Raw genomic sequence first — 26,720 nt, 5'->3', positions numbered from 1 at the left:
AAAATTAGCACAATAAATGTAAATACTCGACAGAATAGCATTGTTTCAAAAAGATTTGATGAAATAATATAGTTTAATCATGTCACGCTTAAAAAACACGATATTTATCTGAAGTGCGGCATGGTCAAACTCCAATCTTTTACCTTAATTAATTAATCGGTTGGATTTAGTTATATTAATCAGTCGATTATTTCACACAAAACCATAATTTTATGAAGTTTTTCTTCCAAATATATTTTATAAGTTAAAATTATCTTTGTCCAACTTATAAACTAAAAAATAGACTTCAATTCATCATTAATTTATCATAGTGAATGCGTCTATGCATGCATCCACACGAACATTTTTTTTTTAATCCCTAATGATATTAAACATATTTCACCCGGGATTTGATATAATTAAACATGCATATTAAATAATTTTTTAAAAAAATTGCAAATTGTTGCCAATTTAATTCTGGTCTATGCGTTTTTTTAACCAATAATTTTGTTTTTCTAGGCAAGTTGGAGTGGGAGACCGAAAGGCAGAGATTAAAGACAATTTTAATAACTGAAGTAAAGAAAAGAGAGAGAGATTAATTACGATCAATTTTATGAATTTAAAAAGTAAAATTGCTCGTATCACCAATACTGGGTTTCGAGGGTACTTGATGCAATGCTAACGTTAGTACTATCAATAGTAATTAACTGGTAATTATCAGACCCGCGTTTCTACGTGGGTCGAATAATTTTATTAAAAAAAAATTAAATATAAAAGCTTCTTAAATGTTGTTTTTTTATAAAAGAAAATCTAATAATAAATTAAAAGATTTATATATATATTTAATTAAATACATTGAAAACTTTAGTACCAATAAATACAAAAAAAAAAGTATTAAAATGTTTATTCAACTCACCTCGCTGCAGGTTGATTAATTTTTTTTTAATGTAAAAGAATTAATATATATATGTGTTATTAGCATGCTTTTGGACATAGAATCAAAAAATCAAAAAATTATACTTTCATATAATAAACTTTAGTAAAGATTATATATTTTAATAAAAATATTTAAGATCTCAATTTAATTTTTAATGTAGTAAAAAAAAGAAACAATGTTTCAATTGCTACAGTGAAATATGTTTTTTGAATTTTTTTTTAGTATAAACAATTGGCAAAATTTTCAATTATATCATTTCTACATGAAATTATTATTTTCTTTTATTATATGTATAATTAGATAATAGAATTTCAATATATATATTATTAGTGTATTCAGATTTAATAATTTAAGCAGCATAAATACTTCATTAAAAACAAATTCTAGACTGCCGAAATGTTCTACTTCGATGGCTGAGTGGGACTCCTGATACGAAGTCATGTGTTGGAATTCTAAATACACTCCCGCATGATTTTCATAGGGATCAATCAAAAACATTTTTTTTTCTTCTTATGAATCACTTAAGATAATAATTTATAATAAAATGAAAAAAAGTCAAAGCGATTAGCCATATAACTAACATGGATGATTAGCCAACCTTAACCCTTCCATCCAGAAAACGTTAAACCTGCCTCTAGAGTTGACTGGTCAATATACTGTATCTGAGGCTACACAAGTTCACCTGGTATCCTAGAAAAATAAAAATAAAAATTATTTTGGAGTTTTTAATATTTCACATAATTTATTTTAAAATAATTCATATGAATATAAACTATAAAATATGAGATGTAATATAGTTATTCTACATCAAAAAATTAAAAACAATTCATATAAATTATAAAAAGATATGTAAAATTAAGTATTTATGAAATAATTTTATACTTTTAAGATTTAATTAAAAATGAAAAAAAAAGTTGAATAGCACATGGATGGCGCTAGATCACCTGGGTTTTGAATTGACCCAGCAAATTTCTCAAGTTTTATCGAACCAATTATAAACCTGAGTTTTTGTGATTTTAAACCAAGCTAAAACCACGAATTCTCTATATCCTGATCAATCTGCTTAGCTGGGTTCTATTACTATAGTCACAAGTGATAAACAGATTTGTTTATATATGTTATCTCAACATCAATTTTGGATAATCTACCTAAAAAAATTCCAATGCGCCAAATTCTGTTAAAGTTAAAAAAGAAAATATTAAGTTAAACATTCTAAGATCGTCAGCTTTTAACTCCAAATCAACAGTTCCCAAATCTGTTTTCCCCATGGAATCACCATATATTGGCAAATCAATTTTGATGCTCTCCCTTACTATTAGTAAGGAAAATAAATCTTCTTAAAACAAAATTCCAAAAATAATACAGGGATTTCAAATCAACTAACAAATTAAGAGCAATCTCACGGTTTATTTTAGCATCCTATAGAAATGACAGTGCCTAGTGAATCACGTAACTTAACAAGGAAGGTACAGTCATTCGCTTTATACAGTGTTTGGAAACGCGGTTCAACCTGTGTTCTTAAAAAATTTGAAATATTATTTTTTTGCTAAAATTTAATATGATTTGTACGTTTTGGATCGTTTTGATGTGTTGATGTCAAAAATAATTTTTAAAAAATGAAAAAATATCATTGGCATGTATTTTGGCACGAAAAATTATTTAAAAAGCACCCACAACCACATTGTCAAACACGCTCTTAGTATGAGTCAAGTAATCAGGCCCGAATGCGGGTTTTTCTTTTAAAAAAAAACAATAAGACAGTTGTTTTGGTAAATTAACATGGGTTATAAATGAAATTAAAAAATAACATAATTTTAAAACAATTGCGAATTTGGATATTGGTTTTGTAACGACTGCTATTTTCAATAGCAGTTGCTTACTCACAAATCAAATATGCATGTATTATACAAATTAATTAACATATACATAAATTAATATAAAAATTTATGAAGATTTAATTACTACGATATTCTAGATTCAATAGTGAATAAATAAAAAAGAGAGATAAGATGACATGACATAAAAGAAAGAAAAAAGAAAAGAAAAAATAGAGAAAAAAGAATGAGTCATCGAAGACATATCTAAACCTTGTTTTTTACACACCCAATACCGTTAGAAAAGTCTTGATTAGACTATTCTAACCACATCATGAAAAATGACTAAATGAGATCATAATTGGTTAGTGATTTTGTTTTGAGTTAAGGTACTTTAGGATTTGGTTAACCCCAAACAAAACTATTAGTCAATTACGACCTTGTTTGTTGGTTTTTCATAGTGCGATAAAAATTCTCTTATCAAAATTTTTTTTAATGATATTGAGTGTGTAAAAAACAAAGTCTTGGTATGTCTCTAGTAATCAATTCTTTCTTTCTATTATTTTTTTCTTTCATTTCTCTCTCATATCATATCTGCTTATATCCCCTCATTTCTCTCATATATCTCCTCTTATTTCATAATTATTTAATCTTGAATATCATAACTTGCCCGTGGTATCTTAATAGAATTTTATATTAATTTCTATACATGTAAATTAATTATTTCTTGAGTTAACAATCATTATATTCAATAGCCTTATTTATAGAATTAATATTCAAAATCACGGTTAAGGGGGTATTTGTTTCCCGGAAAGTGGTTTTCGAGAAACCAGTTTCCAAACTTTCCTGTGTTTGTTTGCCATTAGAAAAGTTGGTCAACGGAAAACACGTTGCAGTCAAAGAAAAATTTGGTTTGGTTTCCAGGAAAGTGTTTTCCTTTTATTTTGGGCGGAAAACACTTTTTGAAAGTTGTGAAAAATTTAGAAATATCATATTATTTGATGATTATATCAAATTTGATCCTCAAACTTTTGATTGCTATATATATTTTGTTTTGAATATTTTTTTTTCAATTTCATCCCTTAGAATTTAATTTTTATATTAAGTTTGATCTTTATTTTTATAATTGTTATTTGCTTTTTCCTTATCAATTGAAATTTTTAATCTATCAAATTTGATCCTTATTCTTTTGATTGTTACTTATTTTATTTGAAATAATTTATGAAAAGTTAATTATTATTATTTTAATTTTTTTATCTTTCAATTTTTTTATTTTTTAGATTTAATCTCTTATTTTGATTATTATTTATTTTATTTGAGATAATTTATGAAATTATATTTTTTTTCAATTTCATTCTCATTCAACTTTTTAATTTGTAAGATTTGTTCTTCATTATTTTAATAAACTTGAGAAAAATAAAAAATTAATAAGTTATTTTCCAGCTCATTTTCTATGACATAAACAAACTCTGAAAAGTATTTTTCAACTTATTTTCCATTACACTACCAAACATTGAAAAATAATTCACGTTCCCGGAATTCACTTTTCAAAAAGAAACTACTTTCCAGCAAACAAACAGGTCTAAGTTAAAACCGTATTCTTTTTCAAATACTTTTCTATTATGTTATTTTCCCTATGCTTTTACCGACTGTGCTAAAATGATAAAATATCCCCTGAATGCATGCTTTTTAGCAGAATTTATGGCCATGGTTTAGCAGTTCTTTGTGAGAATACATGCAACCACCTGGTATCTATCTTAGCCATCTGTCTCATGGACTCATTCTTATGCCCTGCCAATTTCTATAGCCAATAAGTTATTTAGCAATCCTAAGTTGAACACCCTATTTTGATGCTTCATTAGCTTTAATTACGTCACCTTTTTTTTCTGCAAGTTGAAAAATGCATTCCGATCCCTGCACTCCAAGTTATCCGTTCAACTTTCAACCTTTTGACCCTAACTAGTTGGGTCAAGTTTCAATTTCTAGATGAAAACCCTTGTAGAGTTGGCTCACTAGTTTTGTTCTCCGTCTATTATCTTCATCTACAATTTCTTTCTCTTCTTCAGAGGAACGAAATTCTTGAACCCAAATAAAAAAACTAATCTAATTTTATCCCTTTTCTTTCTCTCTTTAAATCAATTAAGATACACATCAAAAAATGGAATCGAACCACCACCATTTCATTCCCAAATAAAAACCCAAAAGATACATCATCCATGGCAATGACAGTCTTGCGGCGAGCATGCTCAGTGTAGGTCACAACATCTCTCTTATGACATTCTCAGGGAAGAGCTTGAGAGTTGAGAATACCACGAGTCTCTTCATAGATCAAACCACTGATACGCTTGACTCCACCCCTACGAGCAAGACAACATGTTACAGGCTTTGTGATATCTTGAATGTTATCACGAACATGCTTGGCTCCTCCTTCTCCTAGACCGTCGCCTCCCTTTCCACATCCGTACATTTTTCATCAGTTAATGAGAAGATCTGTAGGGAAAACCCAAGAAAAAACTAGTTAACATTAAAATATATGGAAATTGAAATAATTTTGAGGTGGGGTTGACATCAATTTTTTTATACTTTCTGGAGTGGGTTCGGTAATCGGTTTGGAGGGGATGGCATAATTGTTAGGCAAACATTGATTATGATTTCTTTAGGTTTCTATGTTGTTATAGATCTCGGTTTTGAGTTAAAGAGGGTCGTGGCTATTTAAAAAAAAAACATAAAACAGAATTGATGGCAAACTTGCAATACTTAATTTAAGGGTTTTTTAATTATTAAATGAAAAACAATGAAATCATATAAATAATCACATAATTTTTGTTGAATTTTTTTGGTGATAATATTAAGTATTAACGTGTATATTAAGTTTATGATATAAAATGTAATTTTTCAAATTATAATAAGTAATTAAAAATGGAGTCAAACTTAAAAATACTTATGGTAATTTTTGGATAATCAAGACCGGTCCAATATACCTAAGCTTAATATTACATGAAAAAGATAGAAATATCGCTTAAAAAAATACATATATTTACACACATGCTCCTGGGTCACCCGGTCTATATATTTTATTTTCTAGAATCTCGTAACAAATACTTACAATCATAGTTTTTAAACTCGGTCTAATAACCGGTCCGGTCCAAGATCCGGGTTCCGGGTTTTTAAAATTATACTTGCAATACCTTCATATTTTTTATGCATCGCGTGAAAAAAAAAAAAGATCCGCAGCAAAACGCGGCACTGCTGCCTAGTGCCAAGCTAAGCGGCTTACTCGTTGTGTAAAAAAAAAGGGAAAAAGAGATTTTTTCACTTTTCCTCTCAATCATCTTTTCGGATTAGATTTGGGAAGTTATTAAAGGTAAATCAGATGCAGTTTCAAGGCTATTCAAGTGATTAACTAAATGCTATCCCTCCTCCCCACCCTCTCTGGTAATAGTTCAGCAGATCTGTTAAGAAAAAGCTTGAGACTGTTTCAGACAGAGACAGAGAAGCAGCAAGAAAATGCTGAGAGAGAGAGAGGAAAGAAGAAAAGAAAAGAATTATCATGAAATGAAACAGTTCCATAGGCAGAATTTATTAGTATATTACAAAAAAAAAAATAAAGGTCTATGATCAAACTTTCTCCGAAAATGACTATTTTCAAGTTAAGAAAATGACCTGTGAAACAGCTGGAACTTTGAATAGAAACAGCCATCAGTAGTTACAACGACGCGTAGCACTTCATCAAAACAAAAATAAACACCAAGAATAACAAAACCCAGAATTTGTAACACTAAATTATAAGAAAAAGAAGAGCTTAGTTTATGTAAAAACTATTCAGTTTCCTCCATTCGTGGATGCTGATTTAACTCATCATCAGTTCGTTACAGAAACAGAACAGGAAGACAGTACAAAATAAAATAAAATGAATCACTGTAAGAAATAGTCTTGAGATTAACAAGAACCATGTAACTCAATTGACCCAAGCAAATTTGCATAGTTTTAGATCCTGCAAAAACGTAAAAGTAGTAAAAAACTTCTTCCTTTTTTGGATCAAACCCGTTTCTTGTGTAGACCATACTAAGATTAAGCAAGATATTCACCGTCTGACGTAGTTAACAAATTCTGCATCAGACACAGCAGAGAGCTGATCAACTTGGCTAATATCATCATCATCAACGGGAGCCGGAAGATTAAGATCTATGAAACCCCAATTATTGTCTCCAATCCTTGTGGAACTTCTCGCAGGAGTACTTGAAGAAGCTGCTACACCGATTAAATGAGATCTTTTGTGGCCACCAAGAGCTTGCCCGGATGAAAATACTCTAAAACAATATGGACATTCATGGGTTTTCTTCTCTGGCAAAGAAGTAGAAGCACCTGCATTTTCTGTTCGCTCCAATTTTGGTTCGTTACTTGGTGTATAAACCTTGAGTTTCTTGTGACTTGCTCTATGCCCACCTAAAGCTTGATAAGATTTAAACACCTTGTTGCATGTTTCACATTTGTACTTTCCTCTAGTTTTTGTCTTGCAAGATTTGAACTCATCAGAATCGTCTGTTTCAGCTTCTGCTAATTCCTCTTCAAGTTCCTGTTCTTCTTCTTGATTCTCCTGTTCTTTTCTCTTCCATTTGTCTCTTGAAAGCATCACAAGACAGAAAGCGACATCTTCTTCTGTTGTAGTGCCAGAAATTGAACTCACCGGTTCGGGTTCATGACCCCACGACGACTCGGCTGCTGCCTTAATAGTGCCCATTTTCTTGAATTCAAGCTTCTTTATTATGATGTTGTTCTCTTGCTCTTGCCTGGGTCTTTGTTGATGATATTGATGATGATGCTCTAACAGGCTCTTAGTCCTCTTGGATCGTCTTCTTGTAGGATTCTTTGATGACTCGGTCTCACTTTCTCTATCTTGAAGAACAACAGAACCAGCATCAACAGCTGCAAAAGAGAACTCGGGATCTACCAAGCGAGTACATTTTTTTGGGTTCTCTCTTAGCCCATAAAAAACAGCCTTCTCTTCTTCTTCTTGTCCTTCTTCCGCTTCTTCCTCTGAAGATGAAGTTGATTCAGTATCTTCACTAACTTCAATATCTGGGAATTGATCTTCTAGTTTTGGAGGAATTGGAAGATTCAACATGTGAGACCTCATATGACCACCTAAAGCTCTGCCATTAGAGAAACTTTTGAAGCACAATTTGCACTTGTGCTTCTCCATTAACTTGAAAACAGAGCAAAAGAAACAGAGATAAAAAACAGAGAGATTTTCCTTCCTTGTGAAAAAGTTTGTGACTTGAGGAGTTTTGTGTTTCTATAGGGGAAAGAGTTGCAAAGAAGTTGAGAGAGAGTGGAAACTAAAAGGAGTAGGTGACAAGCATTCCTCCACCAAGAGAGATATATACAAAGAAAAAAAGAAAGATCGAAATGTTTTGTTTTTTTCAATTAATTTGTTTTTGATTTTTTGAGAGGAGTAATTGATTTTCTTCAAAGCGTTATAAATTAAAAAAAATTAAATACACCGTAATTAAAGCTTTTGCACGAAGGGATAGAAAGAGGGACATGTAACATGCCAGGCTTGCCCGTTTCTGAATTTATTCCCAACCATTCTTCTATGAACCTTCACCTCTCGTTTCTTTCCTAACTTGCCCTTTCTACCTAATATTATTTAAAATGGAAAAATAATTTGTTACAGTCTACAATGGGGAACAGAAGAAACAAAAATAATATTTTCATAAATTTTTTCTTGGTCATGAACTTCAATTTCTCTAATTTTATCTCTAAAATCCTCACTTTCTTACATACACAAATTAAAAAAAAAAAAAAAAAAAACTATGCATTTTCATCGAAGATGTTGTAAGAATCCATGTTTTGAGTTTCTATAACAGTATACAGACTCAATGTAGGTTCTAGAGATACAAGAAGCAAACCATAGTTCTGTCCAAAATACCATGAAGAAGGGTTTGGGTTAACAAATTATTTAAGAATTAAGAATTGAAATGGGAAACAAAATCGTCCAAAATTAGATTTATGTTACTTTCAACTCTGGAAATGAATTACTGGCAGTTAATGGCAATTTAGGATTTTAGAAAAAGAAGGCTACCGTAATAAATCGGCAAATTACTTGTACCGGTCAAGAAAATTGCTTATTTTGTTTTAACGACGAGACATAATAATATATGACCCCATTATCTTTAACATGCTCACGCTGTGATATTTGAAATGTAACAGGCGAACATGATCCAATCGAATTAAGACCCTTCACGAATAAATTTCTTCATAACATCGCCAAATCCCATGTTTAATAATTCAGATAGTGTGGTATGATCACTAGGTTTGGTAATTAAATCCAATAAATACTGAATTGAAATTACGTGTCCTGCTTTATTAGCTGCCCCTTGTTTTTCGAGAATTGATTTTTTTTTAATTTATATAAAGAGTAAAATGTGTGCTTATTCAAATTGGGTGGGGTTTTAACTTTTCTTTGGGAAACTTTCCTTTAAATTTGGATCTATTGTTGAAATGTCTCGATGGGAAAAACAAATGAAGGGTGGGAAATGAGCAAAAAGGAAACTGACTTCTTCCCTTCCTTTGAGAGAGGAGTTTTCCATGGGAAGAAAGTAGTAAATGCCGTTTGGTTAGGGGTTGGGAGACCCGGTCCTCCCACTCCTGAGTACCACCCGTTTATTCCTACAAAACGCGGTCCATGTGGTAACTCCCAATTTATACGTTCTTTGGAAGAGAAAAGGTGTCTCCTCAAGATAGTAAAGGTATTATATTATTTGCTTGTGCCATAGGTCATGCTAAAATGTTTTTTTCCGGTAGAAAAAAATATTTAAACCTTTTGGGAAGTGTTACTATGTAGCCTGGTTAACTTGACGGGTCTAAAGACAATTCAGACGACTAGTAATAACATAGTTTGACTAAAAATAAATATTCAATATGCTATTTATTTTTATATGTATTAAGACGACAATATATTGGATCAATTCGAGTTAACCAATCAATCTACATGTCAGGTTATGAGACTATGATAACCTCATAAAAAATAAATCAAAATAAATTATGAAGCACAACTTTCAATAAACGCAATGTAGAATAATGAAATTGAAAATAACAATTAAAAAAGGACCAGAAAATGACATGTGTTAACCCAAGTTAACATAAAAAAGCTCGTGACCTCAGTCATGAGATCAGGATAACTCAATAGAAAACAAATTAAAATAAATTATGAATCTCAATTCTCAATCAACTCAATGTTGAAAGATGAAATTAAAAACAAAAATCGATTAAAAAACATAGAAAAACAACTCGAATTAACTTGGATTAATCCACCAAATTAATGATTCAGGTCATAAGATAAGGATAACCTCATAGAAAATAAACCAAATAAACCAAAATAAATCATGAAACCTAATTTTCAATCAACTTAATGTTGAAGAATGAAACCGAGAAAAAAAAATTCAACTAGGAAAAGGAAAAAAAAAACTCGAAACAACCGAGTTAACTTGTCATATCCACAATCCGGATAATAAAACTAAGATAACTTCATAAAAAGTAAATTGAAATAAATTATGAAGCTTAATCCCTTAATAATCTAATATTGAAGGATGAAAATAAAATTTCAAAATTGATTGAAAAAGAACAAAAACTAATTGAGTAAACTTGTTAAATTTGAGATCTAGGTTATGAAACAAGAATAACCTCACAAATTTTTTTCTAAAAAAATATGAATTTTAATCCTCAATAACCTAATGTCGAATAATAAAATTGAATTGAAAGAAAAAAAACGTATTATATATATATAAAAAATTCTAGTGAATAGTGGTTTCTGAGAAGGGTTATAATAAAAACCCTTTCTCTTGTAGTTTTCTCGTTAATGAAATTGAAAAAAAAAAGTAAATTAAAAAAGATTATTTACTTTATTTTAACACTGTCAAAATACATTCATTAGGATAGCATGATACGAAGTAAAATAACAACTCCATGTTTGAATATATCATTAGTGTGGACATGACTACATGTCGCGAGCTCACAAAACGACGGTGCAGATGTGAGAATATTAGTGATTCTACCATCAAAACGATTTTTAATTCACGTATCATATTATATATCAATTAATATGTATGTCCATCTATTAAATATTATATCAATATAATAGTCAATATGTTAGCATATCCATTAATATGTATGTCCATCTATTAAATATTATATCAATATAATAGTCAATATGTTAGCATATCCATTAATATGGGTATATTAATGAACGTGGAAATCTGTAACCCCGTTGTTCGTTACCAAAGCATAGCAAATAGCAATGGGTTTGTTATACGTCAGATCTTTTAAAAGCTAAGAATATTATAATTACAAAACAATATTTAAATTATTTAATTTTTATTCATATAAGTCACATTTGCCACACCTCTTTATATAGAAAAAGAATATTAATACTTAATACAAATTCTCTTCAAATAGAAAAACTAAAAAAGACTAATAATACTAAATAAGAAAAAAAGATTCCTAAGCTAAAAAGGAAGAAATAATAATAATTAAGAAAATATTTATTTTCTCAAAACACTCCTACATTAGTCTCCTTGTATTAACATGAATTCATCCTTCTGTTCAAGTTGTTTGTGGAGCATAACCTTCTTAATTAGAAATTCAATGATCCTTTCATATTATCATAACGATTTTTGACCCCTCTTAAATCTCCCAGAACAAAAATATTTCAACCAAAAAGTAATATATCTACATTTAAAAAATACAATTAAGGATGAAATTGTGAAGAAAAATTAAGAAAAAGAGTTTAAATTGGCTAAATAATTGAAAATTAAAAAGTCAATGACAAACTTAGAAAAGACTGGGAAATTAAGGGACCATTTCAAGGCCATCCAAGATGAAATTAAGAAGATATATTGAGAAAAGGGTTGAAAATGACTAAATAGTTGAAAATTGAAAAGCCAAGAACCAAATCAGAAGGTCAAAAAAATGTGGAGTTTTTTTTAATGCAATTAGAGATAAAATTAAAAGAAATAAAAAGAAAATGTTGAAATTGGTTAAAAATTAAAGATTAGTAAGCCAATATCCAAACTGAAAAAGATAGTAAACCAAAATTTTCTTTAAAGTCAAAATCACGTTGTTTTAACCAAAAATAATAAATAAATGAAATGACGAGTTTTGTATAAAATAACTGAAAAAAAATTATAAATTAAAAAGAAAAAATAAAAATAATTAAAAATATTTATTTTAATAAGAAAAACTCCTCACATTTTAAAATGCTACTTTGAGCCAAGTTATTAACAAAACAAACAAACTTATTACATATCTAAAATGCCGAAGATTTTCACAAATGAATTTGAATAATTCAATATGTGACTCAAAATAATGAGGAGGAGGAGGAGGAGGAGGAGGAGGAGGTATGTTACTCGAGTTTGAAGGGAATACAGTTAAGAGGTCGTACTTGTCACTACCAATTGTCTTGTACAAGCCATGAAAGTGAAGCTCGCCTTAAAGGACCTTAGTAGCAGGCAGACTGAATAAGCGTTCCAGTGCAAAATGGATACGCCTTGTACATGTTCATCATGGTTATTAATTTGGCTTAACATGATCAGAGAACCATGGTGATTCCGCACAATATGAACTCACTTTGTATTTATACAGGAGTAGTAGCTTTCATCAAAAATCTTCTGGGTGCTCTGAGGTATTGAAAATTTGTTAAAATATAATTAAAGGTACATTCGAAGCTAAATTAAAAGTGAAATTCATTATTTTTTTTAATTAAAATTTTATTGGAATTGCATCTCCAATATAAACTCTTTAACATAAATTAAATAAATTATAGGTGAATAAAAAATTAATTTCAAAAAATTATTGGTTGATTTGTTTTGATCAAACTCAAAACTCTTTAAAAAAAACTCTATTCGACATAAAAAAATAAATTTTTTAGTGTTTATTAAATAAGAAGTTGAAAAGTTAAAATTAAATTTAAATTTAAAAAACATCTAAACTTTTAGAGATATGAGATTCTAAGCAAAGTTAAGCTAGACTTAGGCTCGGGTTTATTGTAAAATAATATTTTGATCCATAAAAAAAATATGTTTTGCCAATTGAAAGTTAAACTTGGACATGGTTCATGAAGAAATTTTTTTTTTCATCCCATTATTTTGCAATGTCCAACCCATAAATGTTAACAATATCTCCAAAGCATTTTCTACAAATCTAAAAAGTTTTTTAAGCTAAAAATATTCAAATTTATAGCCATTGTATTTATATTTAATTATTGATATATGGTGGCTAATCAAATGTTAATAATGGTAAAAGTTAGTTATGATTATTACCAAAATTAATTCATTAACTTTTTAACTTATAAAATTCATTATAAAATAAGGGTTAAGGAAGAGTTCCCTACAAGTTTTTTTTTTTTCTAAATTTTTACACATTCTTCTTCATCTTATTTTTAGTGTTTTCCTTCTTTTTTCATGCCTTCTGTTTCCTTTCAAATATAAATCTTAGGTTCACTTTGTTGAGAGATAATTGAGTTCTTTTATTTTGATTTGAAATCCTTGTTTAAAAGTGCATCTAAATTAAAATGGTGTTGTTTGAATCTTGAGAGATATATTGCAAACATTCTACTTGCACAAGTAAAGAATAATAACATCTTACAAAAAAAGAATTCATTATTGATAATAACAAAAGTTTCATTACTTGAAAGTGCTTCGATAAGTAAATATTTTTTTTTATTCATATTTTTACACACTATTACTTTCATTATTTTAATGTAAAAAAATATAAAGGCTGCAAAATAAATGAAACACAGGTATTTATAAATGAAAAACATATTATTTTAGCTTCTACAAAACCAATGTTTAAAAAGAAATTATATATAAGACCCCATGTAAAAGAAAAAACATTATTTAACAAACCAAATGATTTTTCTACGTATAAGTTACTACAATACTAAATGGTATCTAAATTATTAGTTGTGACTTGATTTTTGTTTTCTTTCTTCTATTTTCTTTAAAGAAATAAACTCATTTCTATTTTCTCTTATCTAAATCACATGAGTTTTTATATAAATAAGGAAAATAAATAAATAAATAAATATTTACAATTCATGTTAACTAATTAGATGTAAATATAGTATAATATTGATAAATTAATACTCAATAAATTAATAATTTTAATTAAATAATATTTTTATTTTATCTCAATTTAAATAATATATTGATTGATTAATTAATTTTTATATTCTTATAATATTAATTTATAGAGGTCTATCTGTTGCGTGTTTCATTTTTGTTTGATTTTGAAATGAAAAGAATGGTAAGGCATTGATAGTTAATTTATACTTAGATGGACTTATGAATAAAATTATATATTAAAAAAAATCAACACATAACTCAACAAGTCAAAAACAATATTAATTAAAAAAAAAAAACAAAATCACAACATAACAATCCAAACACAATATTCATAAATATTATCACAACATCAAGTTTTCACACAAAACAAAAAATCATTAGACTTAGGATAAACTTGTTACAACCCAAACCTCTCAATTGATTATTATGGGATATTAATTTTGACCTCTTCCACTTTAAAAATAAATTCTCAAAATCATACTTCTAGAATTGCCACACAATAATATCTACTCCAACGCTTTTAAATATCACAACCGTTCACAACAACAACGCATTAAAATTCATTCCATCACATCACATAAAAATCGACAATAAACCACAATAATTATTCAAAAAATGTTTGGAATTTGAAATCTACCTTATGGAGTTGTCAGGATCGCCGAGGAGAGGAAAAAATGGGTGGAACAGCAGGAGACAGCGTCGACGAGTGTAGATCACGCGTTGCTAACATTGTTGGACTATGGTGCGTGGTACATACGCTGATGAAGGGTGGAAGCATGTCCGGTTGCTGATCGTGTGCGTTGCTCCTTCCCACTCCTTTCTATGCCGGTGGTGAGTCTCACTGCCACTTGTGGATGGAGTTTGGTCACTTGAATGTTTGTTCTCTCTCCTTCATCTTCCCTCTCGATTTCTCTCACTGTCTCCACTACTAAGCCATCTTCGTGTTGTTGTTCGTTGATAAGAAAGGGAGCTCTCGACGCCAGCTGGTCGGTTGCTGTCGAATTTGGTGTTTTGTGGTGTTTGGCGTGGAGGAAGAGGTGGGTTTTGTGACTGGAGGAAAGAGAAGGAGATGCGGGGGCTGCTGGCGATGATGATTTCTGCTATGTCATTCATGGTTGCTGCTAACGATGATTGGGTGGATGGCTGGGTGTGCTAGTCGGGATCAGGCAGGGAGAAGGTGTTTTTTTCCCTAGAAAAAAATGAATAGGGAGAGAGGGAGACACTGTCACGTTTTTCCTTTTTGAATTTTTTTTTTATTTTTCTATTTCTTCTTTCTCTTTCAATCAAAATTTTCAAAATCCCCCCCCCCCTCATTTTTTTCTGATCTTATCTTCTCCCATCTTCTATAAACTTCAATTTTTTATCATTATTTCTTTATTTAAGGTTTATTTTTTCACACTATCACAGTTTGATAAAAATAAAATAAAAACTAACATGGAAATTGTTTTTTTTTTTTTTTTACAAATAACACACTTTTAACTCATCCAATATGATTTAATTAACAACAGTTAATAATAATAGCTGGTGTTTACACTTGCTAACCAATCGTTATTGTCAATAATAGTTGTGTCAAGCAACACAGTCCATCTCAAAATTTTACATAAAACAAAGTTTAAATCACCATGACTAAAAGCCAAACAAAATCATAAATTATTAAACATAAAACCCATTATTGAAACATAAGCTATTTTAACATTATTTTTATTAATTAATTATAATCCTAAATTAATACGTGTGTTTTTTAAATATTATTTTATTTATGTGCATTTCTTAAGTTGTTAATGGATGATTTGAAATTTTAAACAATTTGTTCACATGTTCATTTGTTAATTAACGATATTAAATCATGTTTATATAAACTAAGTACGAAAATGTATAATATATAAGATAATTTTAAAATCAACATGACAATTAGCAAAAATAATATTATAAAATTAGTAATAATAAAAATAACTCTTAATTAAAAAAATAACACAACATATTTATAAATAACATAATAATACATCTGAGCCTATTTATATCTTTTGCGATGACAAGTAAATAGACCAACTTCATCAATAGCACGACTCTCACCTGTCTATGTGGTCTCATCCTCTAACAATATCATTTAGGCTCAATGTCTCTCCTAACAGGTCAAGTATAGTACGACATGTCTCGAACCAAGAAGATGCATAATAACAAGCAAGTCCATCATCATCGTCGAGATCACAAAGATCAGTCACAACACATCGACTATCATGTAACAATTGTCCAACTTAATGTGAAGCAAATATAAATTATTAATCCATAAATAAAATACAATGTTTTCCGTCAAAACCTATAAAAAGTAACAAATACTTACAACATTTTGAATATGACGTGCATGTGGCTCGTACTCCATCTCCTCACGTGGAGGAACTTGCGTTGGGTTAGGTGTAATGATTCGGCGTGTTATACCCAAGTACTAGCCCATGTATTCCTCCTTATAAATTATAGGATGCACCTTTTTAAAAATAAAATTTCTTTGTGTTTCCCACATCGAAACATGCTTAGGATGGTGGATCATCCAATTATAATCAGCATGAGTACCCGAACGACTAATAAAATGCAACTAATCGCTTGTATCTATGTCAGACGGGATGTGTTGCTTAAAGTCAAATTGTTGCATTACACAGTCCGAGTAATGCATCTCAACAAGCTCAAAAAATATATGGGGGACTACTGATGTCCATAAATCCATGGCCAATACACATATAATAGGAGCAACCATCATATCATTTTTTAAATAAAGATTCCACACAACTTATTGGAAAATTATTTCCTAACATTTACAATTATCAAAAAATTTCAACATCAACCTATGCAAGTGCAAATGCTCCCACGACCATAGCTTTATGTACAAAAAAACATACAACAATTAGTAACCAACTCATATATATATATATATATATATATATATATATATATATATATATATTACAAAAATAACAAACTTATTGCATTTATTTTACCTGTAAAAACAATAAACATCCTCCAACTTGCTTCGATTTTTCCAAGCTATCTTAACACATATGTCTATACAAACATGCAAGGACACCTAAATCCCAACTATATAGTGGTTGGACTGGAAATCCTTCAGCAATGGTAGCTAGAACAAGGGGCACATGCGCCCCACTGAGATTCGTGAAAAGTATATTATCAAACATGTGAAGTATGTACACTCTAACATACCTATACAATAAAACATCGAGTCTAAATTGAAATATAGACAAATGAATATGTTAATTGAACTATTAGTATGCATTAACATACCGTTGTAGGATCTCGTCATTATAATTATCAGGTAATTTGGAAATTTCTTCCTTAAGTCATCTCATGGATAAAGTGTTCCCCTTGAACATTTCAGGAGGGGGTATCAGTCTAAATGCACACTAGCATAATGTGATCTTATTCTGGATACCCACAATAGTAACTGCTTGCCCATATATATGGGTGTTTATAAATGCATCGTAAACGCGATTCAGAATTGTGATTGTTAAGGAACCGCTATTCCATTAAATCCATGATTCTAAATCACGGTTTTTATTTAAACCGTTATTATAAATAGTGGTTCTTCAATAACCATGATTCCCAATAGTGATTCTTTACAAACTATGTCACTTTCCCTGAAACTTTTCAAAACTGTGTCATTCCCTATTAACTTTCTTAAAACTATGTTAGTTTTCAAAAAAGTTCCTTTAGTTTTTAGTTGTTTGGGGATGGGGTTTTCAATGTTCAAATTGGTCCCCGTCCATTTCTCCTTTCTTTTCCTTTCCTTTTTTTTTTTGAATTTTTTATTTAAAAAAAATATAAATACAAAAATGATAAGCAAAAAAGTAAAAAGTTATGAAATGACCAGAAATTGATCGAATTTCATTGAAAATGCATTGTTTTTAAGAATTTTATATTTTTTATTAAAATATGATAAAATGGGATAAAATTAAGTAATGACAATGATAATAGTGTTACAGGGTTATAGTAGGATAATGATTAAATGATAGTTATATTGGTGATAAAATTGATAGTTATATTGGTGATAAAATAATAGTCAGTGGTGGTGGTAATTATGTTGGGTTTGTTGTCATTAATGTGCAGCAACCATTAATGGACGACACCGTCCATTGGCAAATGCAGCAGCTGCAGCTGGAGTTGCAATACCAACCATGTGCACCCATCCCAAATGTCAAAGGTTGGCAGCCACCATTGTTGAAGAAGAGCTGGAGTTGGCAGCCACCTTTGTTTAAGAAGAACTGGAGCTGGTGACACCATTCTTACCTATAAATAGGCAGCAAAAAAGCAGAACAAATTGAGAGAGTGTAGAGAAGAGAACAAGAGAGAAAGTGAGGGGCTACCAAGGGCAGCAGCCCTGCTGCCTTGTGCAGCAGTGTGAGAGCAATGGGAGTAGAGTTTGAGTGAAGTGATCCTCCTCCTCCATGTGTATTGTAATCCTTTCTCTATCTGTCTCTAATAATATTGACTTCTCCCGTGGATGTAGGCGGTTTTGCCGAACCACGTTAAATATTATGTCTCAGTGTGCTTAGTCTCCTATGGGCAACTATCAGAACACCACCGGTCCGCGTATAGGGGAGCCGGAATCCCCAACAAATTATAGTGAGGAGGGTTATAATAGAATGATAATAAGGTGATGATTATGGTGGTGAGTGGAGGTATTAGAGTGGTGAAGTAGCGGTTATGAGGTGATGGTAAAGGTTAAGGTGCAAGTAAAAATATTTTTCTTCATATTTGCACTGTTCCAGGATTGATTGAAACATATTTTCCTTAACTTATTTTCTTGTATTTGTTTATTACTGAAAAATAAAAATTATTATTGAAAAACAAAAACAAAAATATTTTTCTAAAAACAACCTAAAATTTACATATAAATTAGATTTTCTTGGGTGAAAATGCAATGTATTATATTGCACATTCGATGACAAGAGTTAATACGGTTATATGAAAGGCTAGGTATTTTTTTAATCACGATGAAACGGGACCTAATCATAATTGTGTAATGGTTGGAGGGTTATGTTAATTATATAATTAGCCTAATTTATTTCCACTTAACAATTAGTAACAATATTTTTATATTAACCATTTTTTCGATTTAGTTAAAACATTTTGGTTCTCTTACCTAAAGAAAATCAAAGAACAAGGTATCCTAATAATTGGAAAATCTCTATTGCCCTCCAGGGGCCAAAATTCTCTTTGTCCTCTAGGAAAAAAACAAATCTCTAATGCATAATCATGCATCTACTATTCCCATTTTTTTTTCCTTTAAGCTTTTATTTTTACATTAGGCTAATAGATTTGTGTTTGTGAGTGTATCTATTCATTAACGGTTTTTAATTAAACTAAAATGAAACAAAAAAATATTCTTATATCTTCTAAATATCGATACAAGGCTCCAACATTGCACATTGATTAAATCTAGACCAGGTCCCATCTTATAATTTTTCTACGAGGTAGAAGGAGAGCATTGCACATCCTATCTATGTGCTTAGCCACAAAACTTTTCGGATTACTCTGTTGAACTCGTTTTGGAATAATTTGAGGATATAATTAGCAAAGAGTTCAGCCACTCCTCTTAAACACATTGAATTATACATTATACTGAAGAAACTTTCCTTTTGAAAAACGATGTGTGAGTGTGTGTGTTTGTGTTTGTGGGTGGAGGGTTGTATATATAAAATATAGATTGAAGTTTCTTGGGCCCAACCAAAAATTACAGTGACTGGTGTAACAATTATAATTACGAATCTGTTTGTAATTACAGTTTTTAAATACAAAATTGGACAAATTAAAGAATCAAAAAGTAAAAATTTGAAGCCCCATATTGAGGCACAAAATTTTATAATTTTTCAGTTCCCAAATCAGTAGTTGAAGCAATCCCCACCTGCAACCAAGGAGATGAGCTTCCACTAGTGCGCATGTCTTTTAATTCACTAAGTTTAGCTAACTTCAACTTACTGTCTGCTTCATCATCCACATTCTGAACTGAAGTGCTGTAATAATTATTATCGTTGTTATTGTTGTCTTTGTCGTCATGATGATCTTCGTTTTGGTGCTGATGATTGTTGTCATCCTTTAATTTTGCATCAACTCCTGTCCAAGGTTGTAAATAAATCTCAGTAGAAACTTCGATGTTTGAAGGATTTGTAACTGTTTGATGGACAGGAAGATTGAGATCAAGTGTGAGATCTAATTGCTCAGAATTGTTGATGAACTTTGGTCGCTGTTGAATTTGGTCCAAGTGGTCCTGAAATTGATGGAACTTGGGCAAAGATGAAGTGTCTGGTGTATTAGATGTGAGCCAATGACACCTTTTATGACCCCCTAATGCTTGTCCTGATGAAAATACACGATGGCATATCGAGCATTCGTGCACTTTCGATTTCCTTTTTGAAGTGGAAGCCATTAATGGAGGAGTCGAACCATGATCGAATTGCAAAGTGGATGTCAATTTAGCTGGAAAGAATTCTTCATGTGTGACCACATCTTCATCATGATCAGCTAGACTATAATCCATGCTTTGATCGAGCCTGGATGCATAACATCCTTTAACCTTCTTGTGACTAGCTCTATGTCCACCTAATGCTTGATGTGAATTGAAAACTTTCTTGCATGCTTTGCATTCAAACATTCCTTTAGCAGTCCCCTTGGCTTTCTCCAATGGTGGCTTATGTTCCATAGGAGCCATAAAATTCGTCGGATTTCTTCGCTCTTCTTCCTTACTAGCCGATGCACAAGACTCCTCAGGCTCGGTTTCTAAAGGATCAACTGTAGTTGCATTAGATAACATCATGAGGCAATTGGCAAGATCTTCATCTTCGCTTGATGGGCAGCTTAAGTTCAAATTGCTCACTTTAGCTCTCAATGATCGTTTTCTTTTAGACCAACCGGAACTCCTTCTTGGCGTGCCATCCTCCTCTTCCGATCCTGGAGACGAAAGAAGTGATTGATCAGCATCCTCGGACGTGCATTTTCCATGTTCAAGAAAAGACTTCCATGACAAGAATTCTTTTCCACAATTCTCACAAACCCGACAACTCTTTAATCGATTCGGATTCGTTCTTAAAGCATACATACGGCTGGTTCCTGGGGGCACATTGGCTCCCAATTTATCTTCCCAATCACTTGCAGGATCTTCATCATCGATGTTGCCATTCTCGTCACCTATACCATGTGCCCTCATATGCCCTCCTAGTGCTCTTCCACACATAAATCCTTTCTTGCAAATCTTACAAAAGTGTTTGAAGTTTGATTGTTGATCCACAAGCAAAGCCATATAATGATAAAAAAAGAAAAAAAGAGAAATAGACAGCTAAGAGAAGTGGGGTTAACTAATAACAATGGAAGAGATCAAACGGGGTGAAGTTTGTTCTTGTAGAAAAACTTGCTGTAGGGTTGTATGGTTAAGAGGAGTGCTAGACAGACCTAGTTTCTAGATATAGTGATGGTTGAGAGACAGATAGGAGTAAATAATAGTTGAGGAGTGTGATGACAAGTGGTGGGAGCTGGTTAAGAGGGCTAGAGACTTTTTCTACAACATTGTGGTGGTGGTGGTGCCACCGGTCAAAGAAACAAAAGGAGGTCCGTACGTCTATGGCAGAAAGAGAGAGTGGTGAGTGAGGGAGTGAAAGGGGAAGAGAGTAGTGGTTCTAACTGCCATACCTATTCATATCCCTTCAATTCCAAGCCAAGAAAACTAAAAATCCATGCTTCTCCTTGTTTGTCGGTTAGTTCAAGCTCCTTTTCCACACAAATATTATGTAACATAACTATGATTGTCACTAATTAACCATTCTCCTTTTATTTTTATTTTTATTATATATATATATATGTCATTTTTCTAACAAAAACATTTATTTGTTTATTTCCACCTTTTATTCATGAAATTTTGAGTGCAATGCGGATCAGTTTGGCTGAGTTTTAGGGTCTACTTGATCCTATTCCAAACAAGGACATTGTAAGAAGCTAATTTCAATGTGATATTCGTTTATATATAAGATTAAGTAAATTATCCCTAGAAAATTGTGTTAGACGTTGTCATTAACATCAGAACATACATTAATTTCCTAATTTCAAATTAGTTAATTATATATATATATATATATATATGAAAAGAAAAACTAATGTGTATGGGATGTCCCGCTCATTAAAATTTGAGATTTCTACCATTTATTTAGAGGTTTTAATTAGAAAAGGGATATATAAGGTAGGGTTTATCTCAACTGTGTAGTTTAAGATCTATTGAGCCTTCTATTAAAAAGAAATTTGTAAGATCTTGCGTGATATTAGGTAGTGCTTGAATCAAATTTCACTCTTATTAAAAATGAAAAAAAAATTAAAATAATCGTGAATGAAAAAGATGGAAGGGCTATCTCCTATTATGTATATAGCTCAAAGTTCAATAGACTTTCCAACAAAACTTCGAAAGCATGTTGTATTATATTTTACTAATGCTCGGACGGAAAATGATTAAGAGAACTCGTTAGTTCATTTAATTTATACAATTATTGTTAAATATAATTAATTATTTCTAAAAAAATGGGAAAGATGTTATATGCACTTGGCCCAACTTCACTCCAGCTCTGTTGAGTTTGTACATCAATCCATTGATATTAGGTATCCAGAATCATTATTTCTGGTATACAGGCTGAACTCTCTGGCATTGTTCTTCCCACGTATATTCGTGTCCCTGATTAAGCCATGCTTATACTTCTTCCCACGTATATTTGTGTCCCTGATTAAGCCATGCTTATACTTCTTCCCACGTATATTTGTGTCCCTGATTAAGCCATGCTTATACTTGACTCTAAGCTGTTTCCCTGATATATTATATATGCATTCTGCTGTTGGTTCAACGTCTGCTTCTTATGCTGCTAATGGCGCACTGTAAACTCTTCGCTACATGTCTGGGCTGATGAAACCTACCATTATCGTTTCCCAGTCAAAATGTTTAGTTTATTAGAGATCTGTGCAAATATTAATATGAGAAATTTTATTATAATCTGTTATAAAATAGTTTTTATTTTATTTTATTTTATTTTATTTTATTCAAGAATGTACATAGGAATATTGTAATGGTCTATTTAAAACGAAAGATAAAAGAGCCTGTCAATAAAGTTGCATCGCCAATTTCAATTAGTCAGTAAACTATTGGCTAAGCAAAGCTATTATTTATTACTTCCATGAGCGAAGTGAGTTTAGCCTCTAATCAATCAATTATGGTAATTAATTATGCTTCCATTTAAAGCATCCGTAACCTGCTTACTTAAGTAGTGACAGTGATAAGTAGAGAAACTTGCTCGGTTAGTGTAGGCCTTGAAGTATAGGTCCACTTTATAGTCCTAAATGATCGAGACCTTCCACTGCAGAAGTTAATTTGGGCGATGAATAGCACTACCTACCACTTCATCAAACGGTGTGAATTAAACTAATGAATTTTTGTAAACTTATTAGCCCCATCTTTGCTAGCTGATCCCTATAAAGTTGGCCAATTTTTTTTTCTTTTTTTTTTTGCTCCATAATGAATTATTTTAGTGATTGCTTAGTTTCTCTGTTAGAGTGCTTATGTGATGCAAGCTCATAAGGTGCAGTGTTGCATTCTGTAAGTGTTGCAAGTATATGGCAAGCTGTATGTGTAATTATGATTGACACAGCTGCTTTCGAGTACCAACTCTAAATTACTTTATGCTCGAATTCCAGACTGATTGTCCACAGCCGAACTTGTTTATCTGGGAGAAAAAAAAAAAAGAAATTCTTTACAGCCTTTTAGATTAACATGGGTGTCCGGATTAACTTTTACGCATCTTTACTAATCTCATGGACCTTGAAATTAACAACCATATAAGTTTTCAGTGGTCCTGAGGTTTGTGGAATTCGAACTAGTGACCTCTGAAGAACAAACCTAAAACCTGATCAATTAAGTTTAACCCCTTAGAGTTCTTTACGGCCTACTCTTATTCAAATGGGATATGTTAATCTAGCAGATTTACTGCTAACCAATACTTTAAGGGTATCCAAATAGAGCATAATCAAAGCTTAACGATTAATTTATTTTATTAAGCACTCTTGATGTGAAAAGTTTATCAGTCTCTAATGGAAAACAATTCACTGCATCCAGTGTATTGTTTCATTTTCTCAAGTTGGTTTGGCTTCGATATGTGAAAACGAGTCATAGCTTATCTCATGAGTATGAAAGGAGAAGTGTGGATTTGGCAAAGGGTCCTTCGGAATTGACACATTACAATTTCTTATAAATGGCACTTTCCCTCTCCCTAGGATGTGTAGCCAGCCAGGTGTGCGCTTGTCTCGACCAAGAATTCTTGGTCAGGCTAGGCCGTTCAGAACAAGGCCCGCGCTTATCCAACCCATTTTCTTTGTACTAAATCATGTTTTTGTCAAGCCTTATGTATTGCTTATAATTCCATAGTAAATCAATCTATTGACCAAAAATGAAGACGTTGAAGATTAAAAAATAAAATAAAATAAAAAGGATCATGGTTTTACTCTACACATAAATTCATTACACTATAGATTATAACAGTATAATTACAAATATACTCTTCCAGAAAAATCAATGAATTAGTTTGTTGGGGTTAATATAATCTTTCCACATGTTCATTAGTTGTTATTAGATTGATTGGTGACAACTTGGTCTTTTTACGTTTCTAAAGCACATTAAAATGACTTAATTACTTTTAAAAGTAAAAATTATTTAATTGGAGTCCAATGGTTTTTTCGTGTTTTCATCTTGACTTTTTCAGTTATAATAAAGTTAAATAAAGAATAATTTGGTGTCTTAATAAATATAATATATAATTTAAAAACTAAAGTTGATTGACACATGTAACGCATAGGCTAGCATTTGGGAGGTGCCTGCGGTCATTTAGTAGCATGTGTAACATCTTTCATCATCCAAACAACAGCTTTTGCGATGATGTTAGAAGCATCGAGGTCTCTCCTTCTGCATGAAGTGATGTGTAACGTTATTTGTGCGACGATGTGTTGTTAATGACATCTTTTTTTTATTTTTTTTTTCTCTCTTGTCCCCTAGAATTTCACGCTAGCTATTCAAATTTTTAGAGTTGTCCTATCATTTATTTATTGGTGTTTTGACTTTGATCCCCTAGAATTTTTTATTCTTGAATTCGTAATGATGGAATTGGTTTGTGACTAGAACAACATGGCACCTTTTTTTTTTAATTATGATAGTAGTTACTGGTTTCTTTTGTCAATAAAAAAAAATCTAAAACAAACGGGTTATATATATATTCTTTTTTTCAAATACTTGAAAATAAATGATACTAAACAATAAATGGGCTTTTGATTCCTGAAACAAATTAGAAGGGATATATTTTTGGGCATGCTTGTAGCTATGAGATTCCGTGTTCTATATGTTAATTTGTAGCTGGGCTTCTGCTCTCCGGTGTCGAACCCTTTGGGCTTGAGCTTATCAATTTGTATGTTAAACATGAAACAATAAGCGACAATGAAGGCCCAGTATTAATCTGTTGCTGCACTCTCGATCTGGATCAGCGTTATAATGGGGTTTTAATAAGTATAGCAAGTTACCACCTCCCCCGATGAGACTCCGGGCAGCAGGCATCCATGTGTTTCTCTCAAATAGAGCAATAGTTTTTTAACTAGACAATTTATCATTTCTTCTTTCAAACAGATCTTCATTAACTAAGTTACAAACAAATATAAAAATATAAAGATTTGATATTGAGTTTTAAAAAAAAATCAAAGGATTTAACTGATTATTACACTTAACATGTGTTGCCAATTAAATTTCTTATTTCCTGACAAGGTTAAAAAGGCAACGTTGAACTTAACCTGTGAAGAGCCAATAATTTTTCAAGGGCTCTTCTTTTTTTTCTTCAAATTTAGTTTTTGTTTTTATTTTTTAATATTAGATTTATTAGGTATTGGATCTCATAATTTATTTTCATTTTTATAAAGTTATTACGGTCTCATGACCTGGGTCGTATATTTTACGGTTACCTATGTTTATTTTGGTCATTTTTTATTCTTTTTTATTTAAATTTTTTAAAAAAATTTATCGTTCAATATTGAGTTGATTAAGAATTGAGTTTCATAATTGTAACCCGAGTCATGATTTTCACGGGTTAACAGGTTGACTAGGGTTTTTTTATTTTTTTTAATTGATTTTAATTTTATGCTTCAACATTGACTTGATTGAGAATTGTACTTTATATATATATATATATATATATATATATATATATATATATATATGAGTTATCCTGATTTCCTGACTTGAGTTTGGCAAATTAATCTCATTTGACTCGAATCATTTTTATTTAATTTCTTTTCAATTTAATCCTTCAACCTGTTGATTGAAAATGTGGTTTTTTATTTACTTTATATGAGGTTACCATTGTTTAATGACTCAAGTCGCAGGTTTGGTCATTAAGTCCTTTTCAATTTCATCCTTTAATATTAAGTAGATTGAGAATCAAGTTTCATAATTTTATTTGGTTTGCGTTTTATGAGTTTATCTCGGTTTTATAACCCATGTGGTTTTTTTTCTTTTTTAATTTATTTTTTTTAAAAAAAACATCCTTCAATATTGGGTTGATTAATAATTGAACTTCATGGTTTATTTTGATTTGTTTTTTATTGTGTTATTTCAGTATCATGACCTAAGTTTGACAGATTAACTCAGATTGACTTGACTTATCTTTTTAATTGGATTTTATTTTCAATTTTATCCTTAAATATTGGATTGATTGAGAATTGAGTTTGATAAATTTTTTAATTGCTTTCTATACGGTATCATGGTCTTATAACTTAGACAGCGGATTTGACAGGCTAATCTAA

The 26,720-nt window shown here is 30.9% G+C and overlaps 2 protein-coding genes across 2 annotated transcripts; both read right to left on the bottom strand.

Moving 5' to 3' along the window:
- Window positions 1-6,536: 6,536 nt before the first annotated feature.
- Window positions 6,537-8,224, bottom strand: LOC7453950 (zinc finger protein ZAT9). Its single transcript, XM_024594933.2, has one exon. It carries the CDS (start codon window positions 7,931-7,933, stop codon window positions 6,815-6,817), a length of 1,119 nt encoding a protein of 372 aa, XP_024450701.1. The 5' UTR covers window positions 7,934-8,224; the 3' UTR covers window positions 6,537-6,814.
- Window positions 8,225-19,593: 11,369 nt separating this feature from the next.
- Window positions 19,594-21,552, bottom strand: LOC7453949 (zinc finger protein ZAT9). The gene has a single exon (XM_002301227.3). It carries the CDS (start codon window positions 21,154-21,156, stop codon window positions 19,720-19,722), a length of 1,437 nt encoding a protein of 478 aa, XP_002301263.1. The 5' UTR covers window positions 21,157-21,552; the 3' UTR covers window positions 19,594-19,719.
- Between the last annotated feature and the right edge of the window lie 5,168 nt (window positions 21,553-26,720).

This window comes from Populus trichocarpa, chromosome 2 (assembly GCF_000002775.5).
Source record: "Populus trichocarpa isolate Nisqually-1 chromosome 2, P.trichocarpa_v4.1, whole genome shotgun sequence".
Classification (NCBI taxonomy): Eukaryota; Viridiplantae; Streptophyta; class Magnoliopsida; order Malpighiales; family Salicaceae; genus Populus; species Populus trichocarpa.
The sequence above is the reverse complement of the archived record's forward strand: the minus strand, read 5'-3'. Positions and strand labels throughout refer to the sequence as shown.